This window comes from Neophocaena asiaeorientalis, unplaced genomic scaffold (genome assembly GCF_003031525.2).
Source record: "Neophocaena asiaeorientalis asiaeorientalis breed wild unplaced genomic scaffold, Neophocaena_asiaeorientalis_V1.1 scaffold14, whole genome shotgun sequence".
In the NCBI taxonomy this organism is placed as follows: Eukaryota; Metazoa; Chordata; class Mammalia; order Artiodactyla; family Phocoenidae; genus Neophocaena; species Neophocaena asiaeorientalis.
In genome coordinates this window covers 1,016,792-1,034,885 of record NW_020175192.1, presented here as the reverse complement: position 1 = coordinate 1,034,885, position 18,094 = coordinate 1,016,792, and the positions used below count along the sequence as shown (strand labels likewise).

Below are 18,094 nucleotides of genomic sequence, written 5' to 3'. Positions count from 1 at the left end.
TTTATACTTTTCTTCTCAATCCCCCCGTACACCGCCCCCCCCCCCGCCCACACATTTGGTAGGTGGGAGCATGGCATTATGCTTTGTATTTGTTTTAATGACGTTTGCCTGCTGGGGGCTCATGTTATAGTTATTTGCAAAGGGCTTAATGCCTCTACAAGCTCATGAACTTGCTGATGGAATTTGTGCTTGGTTCACTTTTCATCTCCTCTAACAACTTATCAGTGTATAATAACAATAGATGCTCAGTAACAGCAAGGATGAATAATGACAGTATCCTGGATGGCATGGACTGTGATTCTGTCCTATGGTTGGGCCATTGTTGTGTTATTTGGAGATGCGGGGCTGCCCAGGATGCTTGGTGGCCTGGCCAGGATGTCCGGGCTGCCGGACAGCTTTTGCACCTGGAGTCTGAGAAACTCACCCATTGCTGGACCCCTTGGCCTAGGGCCCCCTGCTTCTTTCAGACTCTCTTCCTTAAATGTTCAGAAAGAAATTCCTTATGCAGCCCCCTACCTGTATACCCCAGGGCAGAGCTCTTAGGGTTATTCAGTCTATCCTTAGATCCCTTGTCCAGCCTGAGAGTTTGGGGAGTAGCGCTGCGTTAGGTTGGCTCACCCTGGGGCATCTGGCGAGCATTGCTCTGCAGCATATTCTCCCTTCACAGAGGACCATGGAGGAGCCTCCACCCGCCGTTTTGTTGCCCAGAGAGGTTGTAAGAATGGCAGCAAAACCGCTGGGCTTGGATGTCTCTTCAGTCTAATCAATAAGTTCAGTGTTTTGGACAAGGTGCATCACAGAACATCCTCAGGGATTTGGCAAGAGGCAGGAAAGCACTGGGGAAAGCGCTTGAGAAGGATGGACATTTAAAGTGTAGGTGGCAAGACACCTGACGAGCACGAGGGATTTTCTGTGGTTAAAAAATAGGAGCACACACCTCCCTTCATCCACACTTCCTAACGTTGGTCACTGACAGGGCTGTATCTCGTGCTCCAGCCACCCCAAAGATGGAGCTCCTCTGAAATCTGGGTGCCTTTTCTAAGTTTTTAAAATAGTAGCACAATGCTGCTGGGATGATACAGCTGTATTTTCACTGTCATCTCTAACTTGTAATAGTGCTTGGTAATTACATGGTGTTCTCCATCTGCAGCTGTAAACACATTATAAAAGTTAACTCTTTAATTCTCCCAGCATCTCTGCAGAGAGCGGGAGAGGTTGTACCTTTGCGGTTTGGCTGTACGTTTGGTCAGGGTTACATCTCATTGAGGCCATTCTTTCCTGTATGTGGTAGAGCTGGGAAGGTCAGATCTTTGCTGCAGATGAAAAACCCGATGTCTCCACAGAAGCAAGAGTGCGAAGGATGAGCCTCTTGTGTTACTATTATCATTACAGGTTAGATTGCTAGAAGCATCCAAAAAACACTGTGTTAAAAGATCTAGAATTTTGTTTCTGACATACATTATCTGCTCTTGACATTTAAAAGGAGAAATCCATCACTGCTCCTTTGGCAGTAATTTTTATGGCTTTTATTGCTTTTAAAAAGTCATTTCTTCCTAGATCTGTTTTTTTCTCCTTTTATATCCAGAAGAATGGAATACCAAATAACTTTGAAATTTATACTAGCGAATTTCAAAAGCCAGACTAGACTTTCAAGAGACTTATGGAACAGAACTAATAATTGTTGTACAGTTTTAAACTTCTTTAGCCATCGCTTTAATACATTGCCTTGGTTAACCAATGTGATTTCAATTTATTATGCAAACATAACCATTATTCCGTTAAAAATATGTTAGAAAGATTGCATACTTTGTTTCCACAGTGCAACAAATGGTGTTAAACCTTCCATTTTTGTTATTTGATTTGCTTATTTTGTCTTTAATGACAGTCCATTTAAAGTAAAAGTCTTTAAAGTAGCCACATAACGTGATAACATGTCTTCACTGGTAATTTAATACTTGGATATAATGAGTTCATCGGAGCGATTCCCTTAAAAACAGCAAGGTGCCTGAATACCAAAGCTGAGATGTTTTAAATCACAAAATTATAGTAATTATACAAAGCCTGAGATTTTCATCAGACAGAAAAGGCTTCCACAGCTAAACATACACTTTAAACTCAGCACTGATAACCGTGTATTGTGCTAAATTATAGGAGAGAGAAAATCCTCAGGCCAAGGGAAATATTGGAGAGAATGTTATGTGTTGAATTTTAAAGGAAAATTGGGAAATAAACTATTTTGATAGCATAGTGATATATGTAAGAGGCACATCACCAGGGAAATAGGAGAGGAACTCGAGAGTGTGGCCATAGGACATGGCAGGTGACTACTCAGACCATCAGTGAGCCCTACTGTTTACGGTATTTTCAGTGTAGAGAGGATGCCAGAAGGATCATCTCTCCCTGCTCCCAGGGGTCCTGAAGTTGCTAATTGACTGGAGTCCCTCCAGTCAGTAAAGGGGACAGCCCACCAGTAAATGAGGTGAGAATCTGGATTTCTAGGTCGGGTGAAGACTGTAAAAAGTAATTTAGGGAATTCCCTGGTGGTCCAGTGGTAAGGACTCTGTGCTGTCACTTCCGAGGCCTGGGTTCAACCCCTGGTCAGCGAACTAAGATCCCACAAGCTGCAAGGCACAGCCAAAAAAAACCCCCAAACAAACAAAAAACCTTAAAAAAAAAAGGTAATTTAGTTTTCATGGGGATTTTTTTAATGTTGAATTTTTATAAAATGGCCAGGACACAGTACCCTCAGGGAGCTTGTTTCAGAGAAGTGATATAAAAAGATGCATCTAGGAAAATTTTATTAAAATCTCCCTACAACAAGAAATCTTATTTGATCCATTTATCATTCTTTTCTTCAGCTCAGATGGGCAGGGGAGCTGAGGAAAGGGGATTAAGGAAGGGAGGGCACTGAGGAAGGAGTGCCGGGTGGAGGAGGGTGGGGCTTCCTGGGGGAAGGGGACAGCGGGTGAGAGCCAGGTGGCTCCTCATTTGTTTGGGGGGGGCAGTGGAGTTGGATGAAAGGCCCTGTGGTCTGGCTGGGTGTTTCTGATGAGCCGCCAGGACACGAAATTGCTCCCAGAGGTTGAGCAGAGGCATCCTGGGTTTGAGTCCTGACAAAGCAGTATTTCTGGTCTACTTCGAGACCAGCTCCATCCCTTTCTGTGGTAAACTCATCATCCCCTGTCCTGGAAGAACTGTCCGGATGCATTCTGAATGTTATCATCCGCACTTAGCATTTGCATATTTGGGCCTCCAGGTGCTTCTTCACTTCCTCATCAGAAAGTATGAGGACCACCCTGAGCCAGCTTGCAGGCCTACCCTGGTTGGGTGGCCTCAGGAGCCCGGGATGCTCACTGTCTGCATCCACGGGTGCTGGGAAGGCCCTGTTCTGCAATTTCACTGTCATTCAAGTTTTGCTTTTTCCTTTTAACCATGAAAATAATATGTGCCATTGTGGACAATTTGCAAGATAGAGAAAATTACAGAGAAGCAGAAAAATCACCATTAATCCTTCCACCCAGAGAGAATTCACATTTTGCCATGTTTTCTTCCAATCCTTTTTCCGCATCCTTTGTTCTTTGTGTGCGCTACTCGGCAGATGCATATTTGCATTCTGAGTTAGAAACACTGAACAATATTTAATCACCTGTTGTAAGCATTTTCCGTAAACTCCATTGAATATTGATTATTGATGGCCGTGGTGAACACAAGGGGGTTATTGTCCTAAGTGTTATTGTCATTGGTCTCCCCAGGTTCCCTCTGGAAGGCTATGATGGGAATGAGCGTGACAACTTGGACGGTTCCCCTGACTCGTTGCCTCTGCCTGGAAGTTCATCCTTTAGAAGTCAGGAACCTGCTGCCCTTGGTGGTGGACTCCCAGGAACAAGACGCAGTGTAGACCGAAATGGATGAGAGCAGCTCGGGGACCCCCGGACGTGTGCTCCCTGTGGTCTAGTCCAGGGACGCCCCTCACGGGCCGGGTGGTCTGGGATGAACGCCGCGGCTGCTGGACGCGTGGCTGATCCCTGAGCGAGGATGGTGCGCCGGGGGCTGCTCGCCTGGGTCTCCCGGGTTGTGGTCTTGCTTGTGCTCCTCTGCTGCGTCGTCTCTGTCCTCTACATGCTAGCCTGCACGCCAAGGGGCGATGACGAGCAGCTGGGGCTGCCCCGGGCCAATGGCCCCACGGGGAAGGACGGGTACCAGGCGGCGATGCAGGAGTGGGAAGAACGTCACCGCGACTACATCAGCAGCCTCCAGAGGCAGATCACACAGCTCCAGGAGGAGCTGCGGGAGAGGAGCGAGCAGCTCAGGACCGCGCAGCGTCAGGCGGGAGACCCCGCCGGCCCCCCTGGGAGGGCCCAGGCCGACCTGCTGGCCTTCCTGCGCTCCCAGGTGGACAGGGCGGAGGTGCACACCGGCGTCAAGCAGGCCACCGAGTATGCCGCTGTGCCCTTTGACAGCTTCACCCTGCACAAAGTGTACCAGCTGGAGACGGGCCTGACCCGCCACCCCGAGGAGAAGCCCGTGCGCAAGGACAAGCGGGATGAGCTGGTGGAGGTCATCCAGCTGGCCGTGGAGGCCCTGAACAGCCCGGCCGAAAGCAGCCCCGACCAGCGTCCTTACACGGCCTCGGACTTCATCGAAGGTTGGCCCGCTTGGGAAGGGGGTGGAAGGTGGTCGGAGGGGCACCCGGGTCTGGGCCCAGGCAGAGCCCGGCTGCAGAGGCTGGCGGTGGCTTTGGGGATGGCGCGTAGGCAGCTCTGTATGAGCGACTGAAGGCAAGGCTTGGCTTTTTGTATTTTTCAGAAATATCTGCTTCCACTCACTTCCTCGTGGAAATTGCAGTCACTGAGTGGACAGGTTCATTGTTTCTTGGCAGAAGAAGGTGGAACTTCTTTCTCTCAATAAAAAAGAAAGAAAACAAAATATAAACATGAAACATTGAAACCCAAATAGAGTGTGATAGGCAGTTTTTGTTTTATGCCTTCTCCCAGGCACGTCTAGAGACTGGGCCCTGTCATCAGGCCCCGGACAGGACAGTAGTCGCGAACATGTACGTGTAGCACTTAGGTCCGTCCAGCTCTGTTCTGGGAGCTTTACACTTGCAGTGACCCCTTTTGCGGGGTTAGGGAATGGAGGCTCAGATTAATTAAGTAAATCACCTAAGGGGGCTCTGTTAGCAAGTGACGGAGCTGGGATTTGAACCCAGAAGTCTGATTCCAGCGTCCACATCCCTAACTGCTAGGTCATATTGTAGAGGTGGTCAGAGCACATGGAAACTAGGAGGGTGAATGCCTCACCTTTCTTCATGGGCACAGAACAACCTAGTATTAATTGTGTTTGTGTCAATTTTAGAAGAAAGCATCCTCATCTTGGAGTTTCTTGGAAGACTCTTACCAATTTTTCCATTGTTGCTGATTCAAAAATCAACTAATAATTTGGAAGAGGAACTGCCTTCGAGGGCATCCAGCTCTTCCTCCTGTTTCTGGAAAGGAGATACTTCCCAGACACATGGCTTGTCCACCTTATCCCGCTCCCTACTTGGGTTCTATAACCACCATTTCATCAACCTGTAGGCAAGACAAACCCTCTTTAGTCATACCAGAAACCCTCCCTCTGCTATTTATGCCTGTTCTCTCTGGACACTTTCCTGTCTTATGGTTTTTTCCCCTTTACATGTGAACTGTAAATTAGTGCAATTTTGGTATATTATCATTTTTCATATACCTAGAGCTAGGTAAAGAAATCTTCTGCAAGATCAAGCTTTTGGTCTGTCGACTGAAAAAAAAAAAAGCACAATGTGAGAGGAGTGAGTTAAATTTTATTTGGGGACAAAATGAGGACGATAGCCCGGGACAGCATCTCAGACAGCTCTGAGGAACTGATCCGAAGAGGTGGGGTGGGGGTCAGCATATGGGTGACTTTGGTGAAGGGGGTCCGTGCAGTGAAGCACACATTCCGGCAGAAGGTGGCTGCCATTCACGAGGAGCACATGTCACCAATTCATGATTTTAGTGCTTTTCTAGATATGAGAAGATGCAAGAAATTGGGCTCATAAAATCTCCTGAAAATCTCTATCTGAAGGCCTGTTCTTCCAGTTTTTCCCAGAGCACAGAGGGCCTCGTTCCTGATCTCCACCCTGAACTCCTTTCAGGGTGAATTGAAGGTCAGCGGCTGCCGTGGCTAGTGACTTCATATCCTTGTAGAGGCGGATGGCAAGTGACAGTTTTTCGTTCACAGATGTCAGGATTTTACTCATTTATATGAGGTATTAAAAGTGCCTACTGCACTGGGGATCTAGCAAGTATAAACACAAGGTAAGCACTCAGTAAGCGTTTAAAGTATCATGAGGGTGTAGCATCCCATTTTATAGTGCTTTAGAGTTTATGAAACATTTCCACAACTATTACTTGTCTGGCTGACCCCCAGGGAAAATCATTAAACATCCTTAAAAAGGAAACCCTGGTTGTGGAGTACGCTGCCAGACTGCCCTCGCACAAAGCACTTTCAAGAGAACTTGATTACAAATCAGTGATTTTTAATCTGCATTCATGTTTGAAATCCCCGTCTGCTTGTCTGTGTACAGGATCTAAAGTGCAAGGCCTGTGGTTCTCGGTGACTCGGGCCTCTTGTTCCCGAGCTGAGGTGCTCTGTGGTACGTCTGACTTTCTGTCCGAAACCCTCTTGTCATGCTGCCCCGTGGGGCTTAACACAGCCTGTGTGTGAAGGCAGATCAGTCCACACACACCTTCCAAGTTTGGGGAAAGTCTTGTCAGCTATTTTCATATGATGAGTAAATAGACGCAAACACTTTAAATATGTTTCTATATATTTGACTGTCATACACAGTTGATCTCACTTTTTCATTCTTATCACAAAAGATGGTGGAGGGGATCTTTTATACTCCCAGGAATTGGGGCATCATGAAAGGCTTCACTAGTCAGGGAGCTGCAGGAAGGCAGAGTTAAATTCAGCAAAAGAAATAACTGTCAAACAGTGATGTTTCGGAGCAAAGTGGGATTCCCGTCACTGCAAGGATTCTGTCATCAGCTGGATGGCCAGGAGGTGATAATTCATGACTCTAGCATCAGAGAGGTGGTTGGACTGAATTACATTTGAAGACCTTTGCAGTCCTGGCTCACAATTCTTTGACCTACACCTAGTTGAGGAGAACGAAGGGAACGGAAAGGGTCTGATTTGAAATCTGTGTTTTATAACACGTGAGAACAAGCAATGGGACCCTGTAAGGATGAAGTGTATCTTTAACATAACGTTTGGGTTTTTAAACATAACCTTGGAGAGACCATTTTGTGTTTGGGTGTCAGTAGTCTAAACATTGGGGCAGTTGAGTGGAAGTCCATGGGCAAACCTGGGTTCCACACCCTCAGAGAGCTCTACACGAGGGCCACGGATTCACTGAACCCTGAACTAGTGTGATAAGGATGGGGGTTCTTTGTGTTTAAACGAATAATAATAAAACCCTGTGGAATGCTTCTGGATGATAACAGTTGAGTAGACTTAAAGCCAACCGTGGGGCAGGAGGCGTGATGACACAGCAGAGGCTGTGTGACTCTGGCCCAGACCCCTCACCTCCTGGTGGCTGGGGAGAAGTTGACTTTCATGTCCCCCAAGGCCCACCGGCCCAGCCTTCTGCAAAATACAAAGCACCGCTTTGGCTTTCTTCTTGGCTTTGCCGAGGAACTGTCCCTGAGGGGTACCCTGCCCCCCCTCTGCTGGGTGACAGGATATGCCCCACCCCTTGGGATTCTGCTCTGTGGAAGAAGGGATTCATACAGATGATCTGTAAGGTCTGCTCTGACCATGGCCACTTCCTACAGTTCTGTGAAGCCTGCGGAGGGCGAATGCCTATTGATGACCATCTAATTTATTATCCATGTTGATTGAATTATTATCTATCTCTGAAACATAGAGGGAACAACATTTGCCCCAGCTTCCCTTCACCAGATGTTTCACTGGCACTGATTCTTGCATTGGATTCTCACATAATAACATGAATTTTTTGTACAACCGTCTGGGAAAAGAAGATAAAGTAGAAAAGCATGATCAGATCCTGTGCTTTCGGAAACCTAACTGTTTATCTCCTCAAGTGAACAGAAAACCTCTCTTTGTGTTTGTGGTTCATGATTCCTGAGTGGGATACACAGACTCCTGTTTAAGTCTGAGTGGCACAATTTTGGGCTTTGATGGCACATTTAAATAGAGCTCCAGGGCCTACATTCGACATCATTTCATAAAAGTTTAGCCTCCCGAATTATTCCCCTTTTACAACGCAAACACCCAACACCGTGAGTTCTGTGTGAGGTGCTGTGTCTGCTGTCTCCATGGGGAGGTTCTATACCGGCCTGGGCAGCTCCCCTCCTCCAGCTTTCGCAGGGTTAGTGGTGGCAAGAGTGTCTCAGACGCCAAAAGACTTGATTTTACGGTGAGATGGAGTCAAGCCACCAGCCACAAGAAACTGAAGGTTTTGAAGGCACCCTGAGACGCGTTTTAAAACAAGGGGATACGGGAATATTTCTAAAACCTTAGTAACCACCGCCTGCCCAGTAAGCTCCCACCTCCTGTGCTCCACAGCCAAGACCGCGTGCTTCCTGGGTGGCTGAGGCACCGAGTGAGGGCCCGGAGATTTTTATGTCCATTGTTGGTGCCTCTGCATAACCTTGAAGGATGCCCTGTGACCATGTTGCTAAGCTTTTCTAGACAAGCTGAGTCCAGTCCCAGGGCCAGATGCTTGGAGACCCGGGTGCTCGGGGCCGTGATGCTCGGCGTGCATTTCAGGGAGATGCTCCTTTGTGACTTGGGGAGGAAAGGTAAGGCAGGCGTTCAGGTGCATTGCCGGGCATTTGGGGGCGCCTGGGGATCTTGGTGCAGAAATAAGGGAGAACAAGTATTCCGCGCAGTGGACGGGGTGTGGAGGGAAGAGAGCAGGTGGTGCTGGGAGGTTGCTGTGGGCAGGACATAGGGCTTCAGGTCCTGAGCGGGGCCCCAATTCTCAGCCAGCATCTCCAGGGAGGCGAAGGCCGTAGAACCCAGGACAGCCCTTCCCACCCACCCTCTCGTCACGTGCACAGAAGGACCATGCGTGTTTACTGTCCAGTTCCCACCGGGCCTGCGTGGTGTTAGTTTCCTCTGTCACCGCAGCCCGTTCCATCTGTCTGCTTCCTCCCTGAGGTCTCCTCATGTGTTTGCTGATGCTTTACGTTCCTAAAGAGGGAGAAATGCTTTTTATTCTGAAATCAGAGATAAGAGGCTTAAATGGCAATAAATGTTTTGAGGCTACACTATAGAGGGATTCTTCCTGGGGGGATGGCGAGAAGGAGGGTAGCGGCCTTGTCCTTCTGCGGGGGCGGGACCCTAGCCCCCCTTCTGGGGAGTGGATGAGCCTCCTGCCAGGGTAGGTGCTCTGCTGTCTCAGAATATTTTGAAATTCTCAGTAAGTTGTGAACAAGGGGCCCTACCTTTCCATTTTGCTCTGGTCCCTGCAAACTGGGCAGCCAGTCCTACCGCCGAATAGAGAGGCCAGGAGGGAGGGTGAGGCGGGGAGACGGAACTAGGACACTGTGCAGCCTGACACCATCGCTGAGGCCAGCTCTGTGGACCCGCGGCAGACCGGGACAGGCGCGACCTTGGTTTGACACCCATCCTGTGCATGTGGAGTACTTTCTAGCAAGACTGCAGAAACCGGCAAGTCTTAACTTTGTTTTACGATAACCTTGTTGTTAGAATTTTTTATTGGACTCATTTGAAGCACTTTCGTTCTCAGGGGATTTTTCTTAAATTGAGGTGTCGGGCTTCCCTGGTGGCGCAGTGGTTGAGAGTCCGCCTGCCGATGCAGGGGACATGGGTTCGTGCCCCGGTCCGGGAAGATCCCACATGCCGCAGAGTGGCTGGGCCCGTGAGCCATGGCCGCTGAGCCTGCGCATCCGGAGCCTGTGCTCCGCAACGGGAGAGGCCACAACAGTGAGAGGCCCGCGTACCGCAAAAAAAAAAAAAAATTGAGGTGTCACTGTTCTTCCTGCCTCGCGTTTCCTACTAGGGATGTGCTGTAAGAGGGAGCTGGGGATGCTGTGGGAACGTCCAGGACGGAGGAACGTGGCTGCGTTAGCGGGAGTGCTGAGCAGAGGCGTGATGGGCGGAGGCCTGGACCCGGGCCTCGGGCTCCGTGGGAGGTGCGGCGGGGAGTTGGCAGGCAAGGGGTGCAGCCCAGTGGGCCCAGTCTGTCAGCCACGTTGGGGAGGAACTGGTGTTTGCGGAAAGGAGTCATAGTCTTTTAGCCAGACCCCGAGTTTGTCCTGTGCAGGGTCGTGGATGAGGCCCGGTGCCCAGGCTTAATCGACGTGCGTGGACGGGACACCTACTCTGCGGGCAGAACGTCCCCAGTGGCCTGAGGGGCGGGGGAAGGAGGATGAAGCCAGGTCTCTGGCCTGAAGGACCCGGTTCCCCACATGGGGAGACAAAGCTCTCAGTGACTGAGGTTCAGTGGCGGAAAGTGGCCGTTGGTCCGAGAGTGTGAGAATCGGTGCCTGAAGGCCCCTGGGGCTCGGGAGAGACCTCAGAGCAGGTGGGACCTGAGCCAGCCTCGAAGGGGAGATGGGGTTATGGGGAGGGGCGAGCGAGAGGGGAACAGATGGCAGCAGAGGGCGGGGGCCAGAAAGCCGACTGACCAGGGAATAGGACCGGGGTGGGGTTAGGGGGAGCTCAGCCCAGCCAGCAGGCGGGACCCAAGAGTCACTGGGGATGTTGGACACGAGGACCCTGAGGCCTGGGCCAAGGGCTTTAGCTCACAGGGTCACCTGGATCTGTAGTCAGACGGTCCCTCATTTGGGGGGCAGTGGGTAGTGAGCTCAGCTCCTGAGTCCCGCTCAGCCCACGCCCGCCTCCTCACACTTGCTGTGGTTCTCAGGTGCTCAAGCAGCCGTGGCATCTTGGAGGTCCCGTGGTCGGAGATGGGGACCCCGTGGTTTATCGTAGCTGGTCTTGTGTCTGTGCACCAGGCCCTGTCCTGACATCTCACCAGCACTGGTTCATCTCATCCCCTCTTCCACCAGCACCCCGGATTCATTTTACCTCCGTTTTGTCAGTGTGAGTCTGGAACTCGGAGGTTAAGTAACAGCCTCCAGGCCACGCAGGTGGCAAGTGATGGGCCCAGATGCCAGACCTTCAGATCGTAGCTCCTGGCCATGCCACCTCGGACCTCCGAGGGTCTCTGATCTGTCCACACGCTTCTCTGGTCCCGGATGGTATGGGGGAAACCTAAAAGCACGTCCAAGGGGTGCAGATGGTTGGGAGAGGCCCCACCCGGGTGAGCTGTGTAAATGTTCTTGGGAAGAAGTTTTTAAAGGAAGAGAAGGAAATTCACGAGCTCCTGGGGGAGACGGGCAGACAGCGGCACGGGAGGGGCCGCATCATTCAATTAAGGGGAGGGGGTCATGCGGGGCTGGGCGCCTTCAGCATGAAACGCTTTACTTGAACTGATCGGGGTGCGTTTCTTCTGAGACTCCTACAGCAGTGTGGAAGAGGGGTGGGAGCTGACGAGTCAGGAGAGAAGATGGAGTGCAGAAGAGCCAGTTGGGAGCTGTCAGGGAGCCGGGTGGTGGGCGTGTCCCGTGCTTAAGGGAAGAGACGGGGTTTACGGTCCTGTTTTCTTCAACATACACACTTTATGTGAGTTCTGGATTGGATGAAAGCCCACGGTGCGGGCAGTCCTGGGGGCCCCCGCCCACCTTCTGATCCCAGCTTGCCTGCCAGCTCTGTTCCCGCTGCTTCTCCTGCCCTTCCCCCCTTCGCCCAGTGCCCAGCTCTCCTGCCTGCCCTGACCCTCCTCCTCCCCATGCGCCATCCTCTGCACCCAAGGCCCTGCCCCGTGTAAGCCTTTCCCCTCTGCAGTCTTCAGGTTCTTCCAGCCAGAAGTTCCGTCATCTTCCCGAGGCCGTGCGATGAGCTCACGGACCCTTTTCTCTCTGTCACTCTTGGTTTATCAGACTCAGCTCGTCTTCCTCACCACATCCAGCAGCAGTGATGGGTGCACAGTGCTTTCCCTGTTCAGTGGCTGCACAGCCCTCACAGTGGTGTTTCCCATTCAGGAGCCTCGCCTGGCCAGAGTCTGACTCCCTCGAGGTCCCCACCGACCCCACTGGCCCTGGGGGCCTCGGCCTCCCGCTCCCCATGCCGGGTGAGCAGTGTGGGCCTGGGGCACCAGACCCACGGCCCATTCAGCTCCTGTCTCTGAGTACACCCTGCCCAGTCCGTGTGTATAAGAGAGATGGCTCGAACCTTGTGGAAGAACGTTTACAGAAAACCCAAGGTACCCAGTTCTCACCTCGGCTCTTCAATTTCCATTGCAAATTAGCTGTTTGTGGGAGGATATTTTCCATCAAAACAATACCGTAAAGAGTGAATTGGTTCAGCCACTATGGAGAACAGTATGGAGGTTCCTTAAAAAACTACAAATAGAATTACCATATGACCCAGCAATCCCACTACTGGGCATATACCCTGAGAAAACCAAAATTCAAAAAGAGTCATGTACCAAAATGTTCGTTGCAGCTCTATTTACAATAGCCCGGAGATGGAAACAACCTAAGCGCCCATCATCGGATGAATGGATAAAGAAGATGTGGCACATATACACAATGGAATATTACTCAGCCATAAAAAGAAATGAAATTGAGCTATTTGTAATGAGATGGATAAACCTAGAGTCTGTCATACAGAGTGAAGTAAGTCAGAAAGAAAAGGACAAATACCGTATGCTAACACATATATATGGAATTTAAGGGAAAAAAATGTCATGAAGAACCTAGGGGTAAGATAGGAATAAAGACGCAGACCTACTGGAGAACGGACTTGAGGATATGGGGAGGGGGAAGGGTGAGTTTTGACAGGGCGAGAGAGAGGCATGGACATATACACACTAACAAACGTAGTAAGGTAGATAGCTGGGGGGAAGCAGCCGCATGGCACAGGGATATTAGCTCGGTGCTTTGTGACAGCCTGGAGGGGTGGGATTGGGAGAGTGGGAGGGAGGGAGACGCAAGAGGGAGGACATGTGGGAACATGTGTATATGTATAGCTGATTCACTTTGTTATAAAGCAGAAACTAACACACCATTGTAAAGCAATTATACCCAAATAAATATGTTTAAAAAAGAAAAGAGTACTTGGGTTCCTGGGACCCATCACAAATCAGAATTAAACTCTAAACTCAAGGACATAAATGCCAGAGGTTGGGGATGAGTGGAGAGGACGTCTTTAGAAAGTTATCTTCATTTTCTGCCCTGGGTGTTACTAGTACATTCTCAACAGAGTACCTAACACCAAAACCACCTTTAAAAAATGCTGTGTTTTGCAGTCATTTTGGAATTACAGAAGAGTTGCAGGAACAGCGCAGGGTTCCCGCCTGCCTCTCCCCAGCTTCCCTGCGGTCAGCATTCTTCACGTGTGCAGGCAGCAGCCCTGGGGAGCAGCGCTGGTACGGCACTGTCTCCTCGGTTGTGCCTCAGCTTTGCTTCGTTTTTGTGTTTCTCCTGCCTGGTGTTCTCGGGACTGCTTAGCTGCGTGGTTTGGTGTCTGTCACTCATTTGGGGTGATTCTGAGCCAGTATTTCAGCCAGTCCTTCTTTGCCCCGTGCCTTTTGTCTCATTCTGGACTCCACCTGTGTGAATGTCTCACAGCTAGTGGATGTTCTGTTTCTTTTTTGTTTTCACTTTTTTTTCTCTTTGTGTTTGGTAACTTCCATTGACCCACCTCAAGTTAACTGATTCTTCCTCAGCAGAGAGACTACCCATCAAGGCGTTCTTTATGCCTATTACTGCACTTTTAATTTCTAGCATTTCCATTTATTTCTGATCATTTCCATCTCTCTGCTGAAGTTGCCCATCTCATCGCACGTGTTGTCCACTTTTTCCACCTTTAACATATTAATCATAGTTATTTTAAATTCCCTGTCAGATGACTCCAGCATCTGTGTCATCTCTGAGTCCGGTTCTGATGATTGCTTTGTGTCTTGGATTTTTTTCTTGTCTTTTCCAAACCTCATAACTTTTGTTGAATCTGGTGTAGCTAGTAGAGACTGAGATAAATAGTGTTTACGCCTGGAAATGGCACACTTTTCCCTTTCCTGTGCTGTGTGTATTCATGCAGGGGTGCAGGAGTGGGCGGGGCTTGAGGTTTGTGGTTGCTATGGTTACCCTCAGTGCATCCCAGGCTCCAAATTCCTCCGTCATACCTTGTGTTAGGGTGGAGGCGGTTCTGCCTGAGGGCTGTCCATCTAGCCCTGTGACCCCTCGGGGAAGGTCTCCTTGTGCTCCTGTCCTGTCCCCTCCCAGCATTTCTGCTGTCACTTGCTATTCAAGCTTGTTAGCTTAGTGCAGGGCAGTGGGGAGTGGAGCTGTCTCTGATGTTCTGATTAAATCTCAGTCCTACCAGGTCTTTGGTTCTTGGGGTGTCTCCTGTCCCACCCCAGGAATAAGGCGTTTTATTCCTCCCTCCCCAGCTGCAGGGAGCTTTCACCACTTCCTGAGGGTGAGAATGTTTGTTGCACATTCCCCAACAATAGGTTTTGGTTCCAGAGAGGGGGACAGGAGGAAAGGGCCCCCTGACATGCCTGCTGACCCCCGCCCCCGGGCCTGCACCTCGTGGACACTTCTAAGGCTCTGATTTTCTGTGAGTACCCGAGGAGGCTTCTGGAGGAAGAGCCGCGGGGGTACAGACCTCTCCATTCTCTGGAGCCCCAGGGCGTCCCTGTGCCGCCAGCCTGTGCTCGGCCTTCTTTCTTCCGCCCCATGTCCTCCGCCCCTCTGGGCCAGCGCTCCCCGCTCTCCACTCCCTGCAGGCTCCTGTCTCTCCTCAGATTTGGGACCAGCCATTTGTTCTGTGGCCTCAGCTCTCCCCGAAGTTCAGAAAAGTCCTGCATTTGAAGGGAGTCTGGCTCTTTTTCATTGTGAGCAATGTGTCTTTAAACTCATCGTACCCTGGAGTGGAAGCAGAAGTGTGAAACCACTTTTTAAAATATTAATTTAAGATCTATTGATTACTTCATCTACTTCCATTTCTCTATGAATCAGTAACCTCTTCTCACAATCTGTTGATGGTTTCACCCATCATGCTCAAGCCAACAGTTTAAAAGCACTGAATTGCATTGATTTTGCTCATGAGCTGGAAGTTTGGGACATCCCACACCTGGGTCCTCTGAGCGGAAACCTTGAATGCCGTGGTCTCTCCTCTGTGGCCATGAATCAGAGAAATGGCAGGTTGCTTAAGCCTATCTGGTACCATAAGTCTATTCTTTGAGTTTTAATGTTTCAGTGTTGGCCACTTGGATTTCTTCTATCAAATGTCACACGATCATAAAAAGTAACAGTATGGTGACAATCGATCATTTCCAAGCACACTTCCCCAAACTGGCGTGTGGAGCCATCCCTGCCTTCTGCGTTGTCAGAACTTGGGGTTACTGTTTTCCATCCCTTTCTGCCTTTCACCTTGGTCTGCCTGGGATCCCCGTCACCCTCCTGCTGGTGTTGATGTGGGTCCTGTGTTAGCTGGGTGGGGGGAGTTAAGGGGAAATGGGGGAAAGGTGCTGTCCTGTTCCCACATCAAACATTTGCCTTCTTCCTGCATTCCACCCTCTCCCACATGTCCCTGCAGGCCTGGGGACACTTTGGTGGCTGAAGCTGGCACCTGCCGCCCCACCTCTTTGTCACTCTACACAGACCGTTGTTTAGGAAATAAAGCCAAGACTTGGAAGCGCTGGGAGGCTGTGCTCTCCCCTCTGTGTCCTGTCCTGCTGCTTCCTCTGGGGCTCTGTCCCTGGCTGTCACCTGGCTCCTTCCTTCCTTCCCTGCAGCCAGTGCCCCTTGTCCCCGGTCTTGTGAGGGAGGGAGGGATGGTCCCCTGTCCCATCCGATGTCTGTCGTGCTGACTTGTGGAGCCGTAACTGGGACTGGACCTCACGGCCGTGGACTCGGGCTGGTTCACAGCACTGGGTGTGTCTCCGCAGGCGCGTGGTGGATCAGGGCCCTGTGGCTGGCCCAAGGACGTCACCACCACAGATCCTAGCATTCCTGTGCCTTCGGAGCGATTTACACATGCACTCTTGAACGCAGCCCACTTGTCGATAGGGGATCCCCCCCCCATTTCCTTTGCACTGTAAATGTTTCTGTCAGCAGCAGCCAGCGCTTCCTGTACTACAAGCCAGACCCCATCCGACTCACCCAGGGAAAGGGAGCATGTGGGTGACAGTGATGAGATTATCTTTTATATTTTGCTTAGAGTTGTAAGTGGTCACCAGGGTCTGTGAACTGTCTCTCCTCTCTCTCCATCTGTTTCCACCGAGGCTGCTGATCAGAACTCGACATCCGCAGGGAGATGGGTTGGAAGGGCTGCTGAGCCTTTGCCCCGATGACTTTATTCTCATTGTAGGACTCATAGGAGCTAAGGTGGGGGAAGAGAAAACACCAAGGGGCGTGGCTCCATCTTGGAAACGCTGGCCTGCGTCCTGCCTGGCTCTCCTTTTGCCCTCAGCCCCCTGTCTTTGCTGTGGATGTAGATGAAGGGAAGGAATAGACTTTTCTATCCTTGGAGGTTCCATTGGTTTATCAGTTGGTCTGGAAAACACAATTTTGTGAGGTTTCGTCACGTGCAGGTTCTTGCAGGGAGGATGCTGAAGGTAGAGGACAGAGCCAAGAGGAAATGAAGTTCCAGGAGGAAGTGATTGTGTTAGGCGTGACCTGAAGCGTCATAGCTTCTTAAATGTAGGAGTAGATGGGTAACGGGAGAGTTATGCTTTGAGGTTTTGAAAGACTTGAGTGTTTAGTCTGTTCATCCATTGGCCGTGCCCTCTGTGCCGGCATCGTCCGTGCTAGGGGTGGACACAGTCACACGCCAGGTCCCTGCCCCTCACAGGCGATGACGGCAGAGTCACACCTTAAACAAGTGGTACAGGGGAGGAGAGATTGGCTGTAGGTGGCGGGGTCAGAAAGGGCATCACGGAAAAGACTTTTGAAAGACGAGATTCGAGTTGTCTCAGGTCAAGGGCATGTGCTCTGGGGCGGGGAAGTGCTCCAGGCAGGGGGAGTGACATGGGCAGAACCCAGAGGCATGTGAAAGCTTAGGGCAGTCGAGGACCTGCAGGCAGTCAGAGGATGCTGGAGTATCAAGTAGGAGGATGTTGATCTGGGTGGGAGGAGGTGTGGCCAGATGACGACCCTGAAGGATTAGGACCAACATCATCAAGGGTTTATATGCATTTTAGAGTTTCTAGTTTATCCTGCAGGCCATAGGCCTGTTGACCATTTTTAATAGTGGTTAGATTGGCTTTCCAGCTGGGTCACTATGATAGCAGGGTAGAGGGGATATTGGAGTGGGCTGGGAGTCAAGGCAGGTTTGGGAAATAATTTGGCAGTTCCTCAACATGGGAAATGTAGAGTTACGGCATGACCCAGCAGTTCTACTCCTAAGTATGAACCCAAGAGAGAGGAGAGCGTACATTCACATAAAAACGTGTTCAGGATAGCCAGATGGTGGAGACAACCCAAATGTCCACCTGTGGATGGACTGATAAGCAAAATGCGACTTATCCATACGAAAGTATTTGCCGTAGAAAGGAAGAAAGTACTGATGCACGCTACAGCACAGACGTCCCTTGAAAACATGATGCTGAGTGAAAGAATTCAAATACAAAAGACCACATATTGTATAATTCGCTTACATGAGATGTCCAGAACCACCTAATGGGTAGAGACAGGAAGTAGATTTTTGGTGGCCTAGGACTCCAGGTAGGTGGGTGGGTGGGTAGGTGGGGATGAACAGTGACCGCTAATAGGTACGGGTTTCCTTTCAGGGAGATGAAATGCTCTAAAATTAGATTGAGGTAGTGGTCACACAACTCTGTGGCTATAGTAAAAACAGTGACTTGTGTGGTTGAAGTGGTGAATTGTTTGGTATGTGAATTATATCTCAATAAAGCTACTTATAAATAAATAAAAATAAATATGACATAATCTCTGTCCTTAAAAGAATGTGAAGGCTGGGAGGGTAATGACAAGGCATTGTAAACAGTTGAGGTGGTGAAGGCACG

At 50.1% G+C, this 18,094-nt stretch overlaps 1 protein-coding gene across 5 annotated transcripts in view; it reads left to right on the top strand.

The window, feature by feature from the left end:
* Positions 1 to 18,094, top strand: part of CSGALNACT1 (chondroitin sulfate N-acetylgalactosaminyltransferase 1) — a 255,249-nt gene that overhangs the window by 167,333 nt on the left and 69,822 nt on the right. For all 5 annotated transcript variants that reach the window (XM_024765173.1, XM_024765172.1, XM_024765176.1 and 2 more), the window contains one exon: positions 3,753 to 4,645. In XM_024765173.1, coding sequence (XP_024620941.1) covers positions 4,036 to 4,645 — 610 coding nt within the window. In that variant the 5' untranslated portion in view covers positions 3,753 to 4,035. The remainder of the gene's footprint in view (positions 1 to 3,752; positions 4,646 to 18,094) is intronic.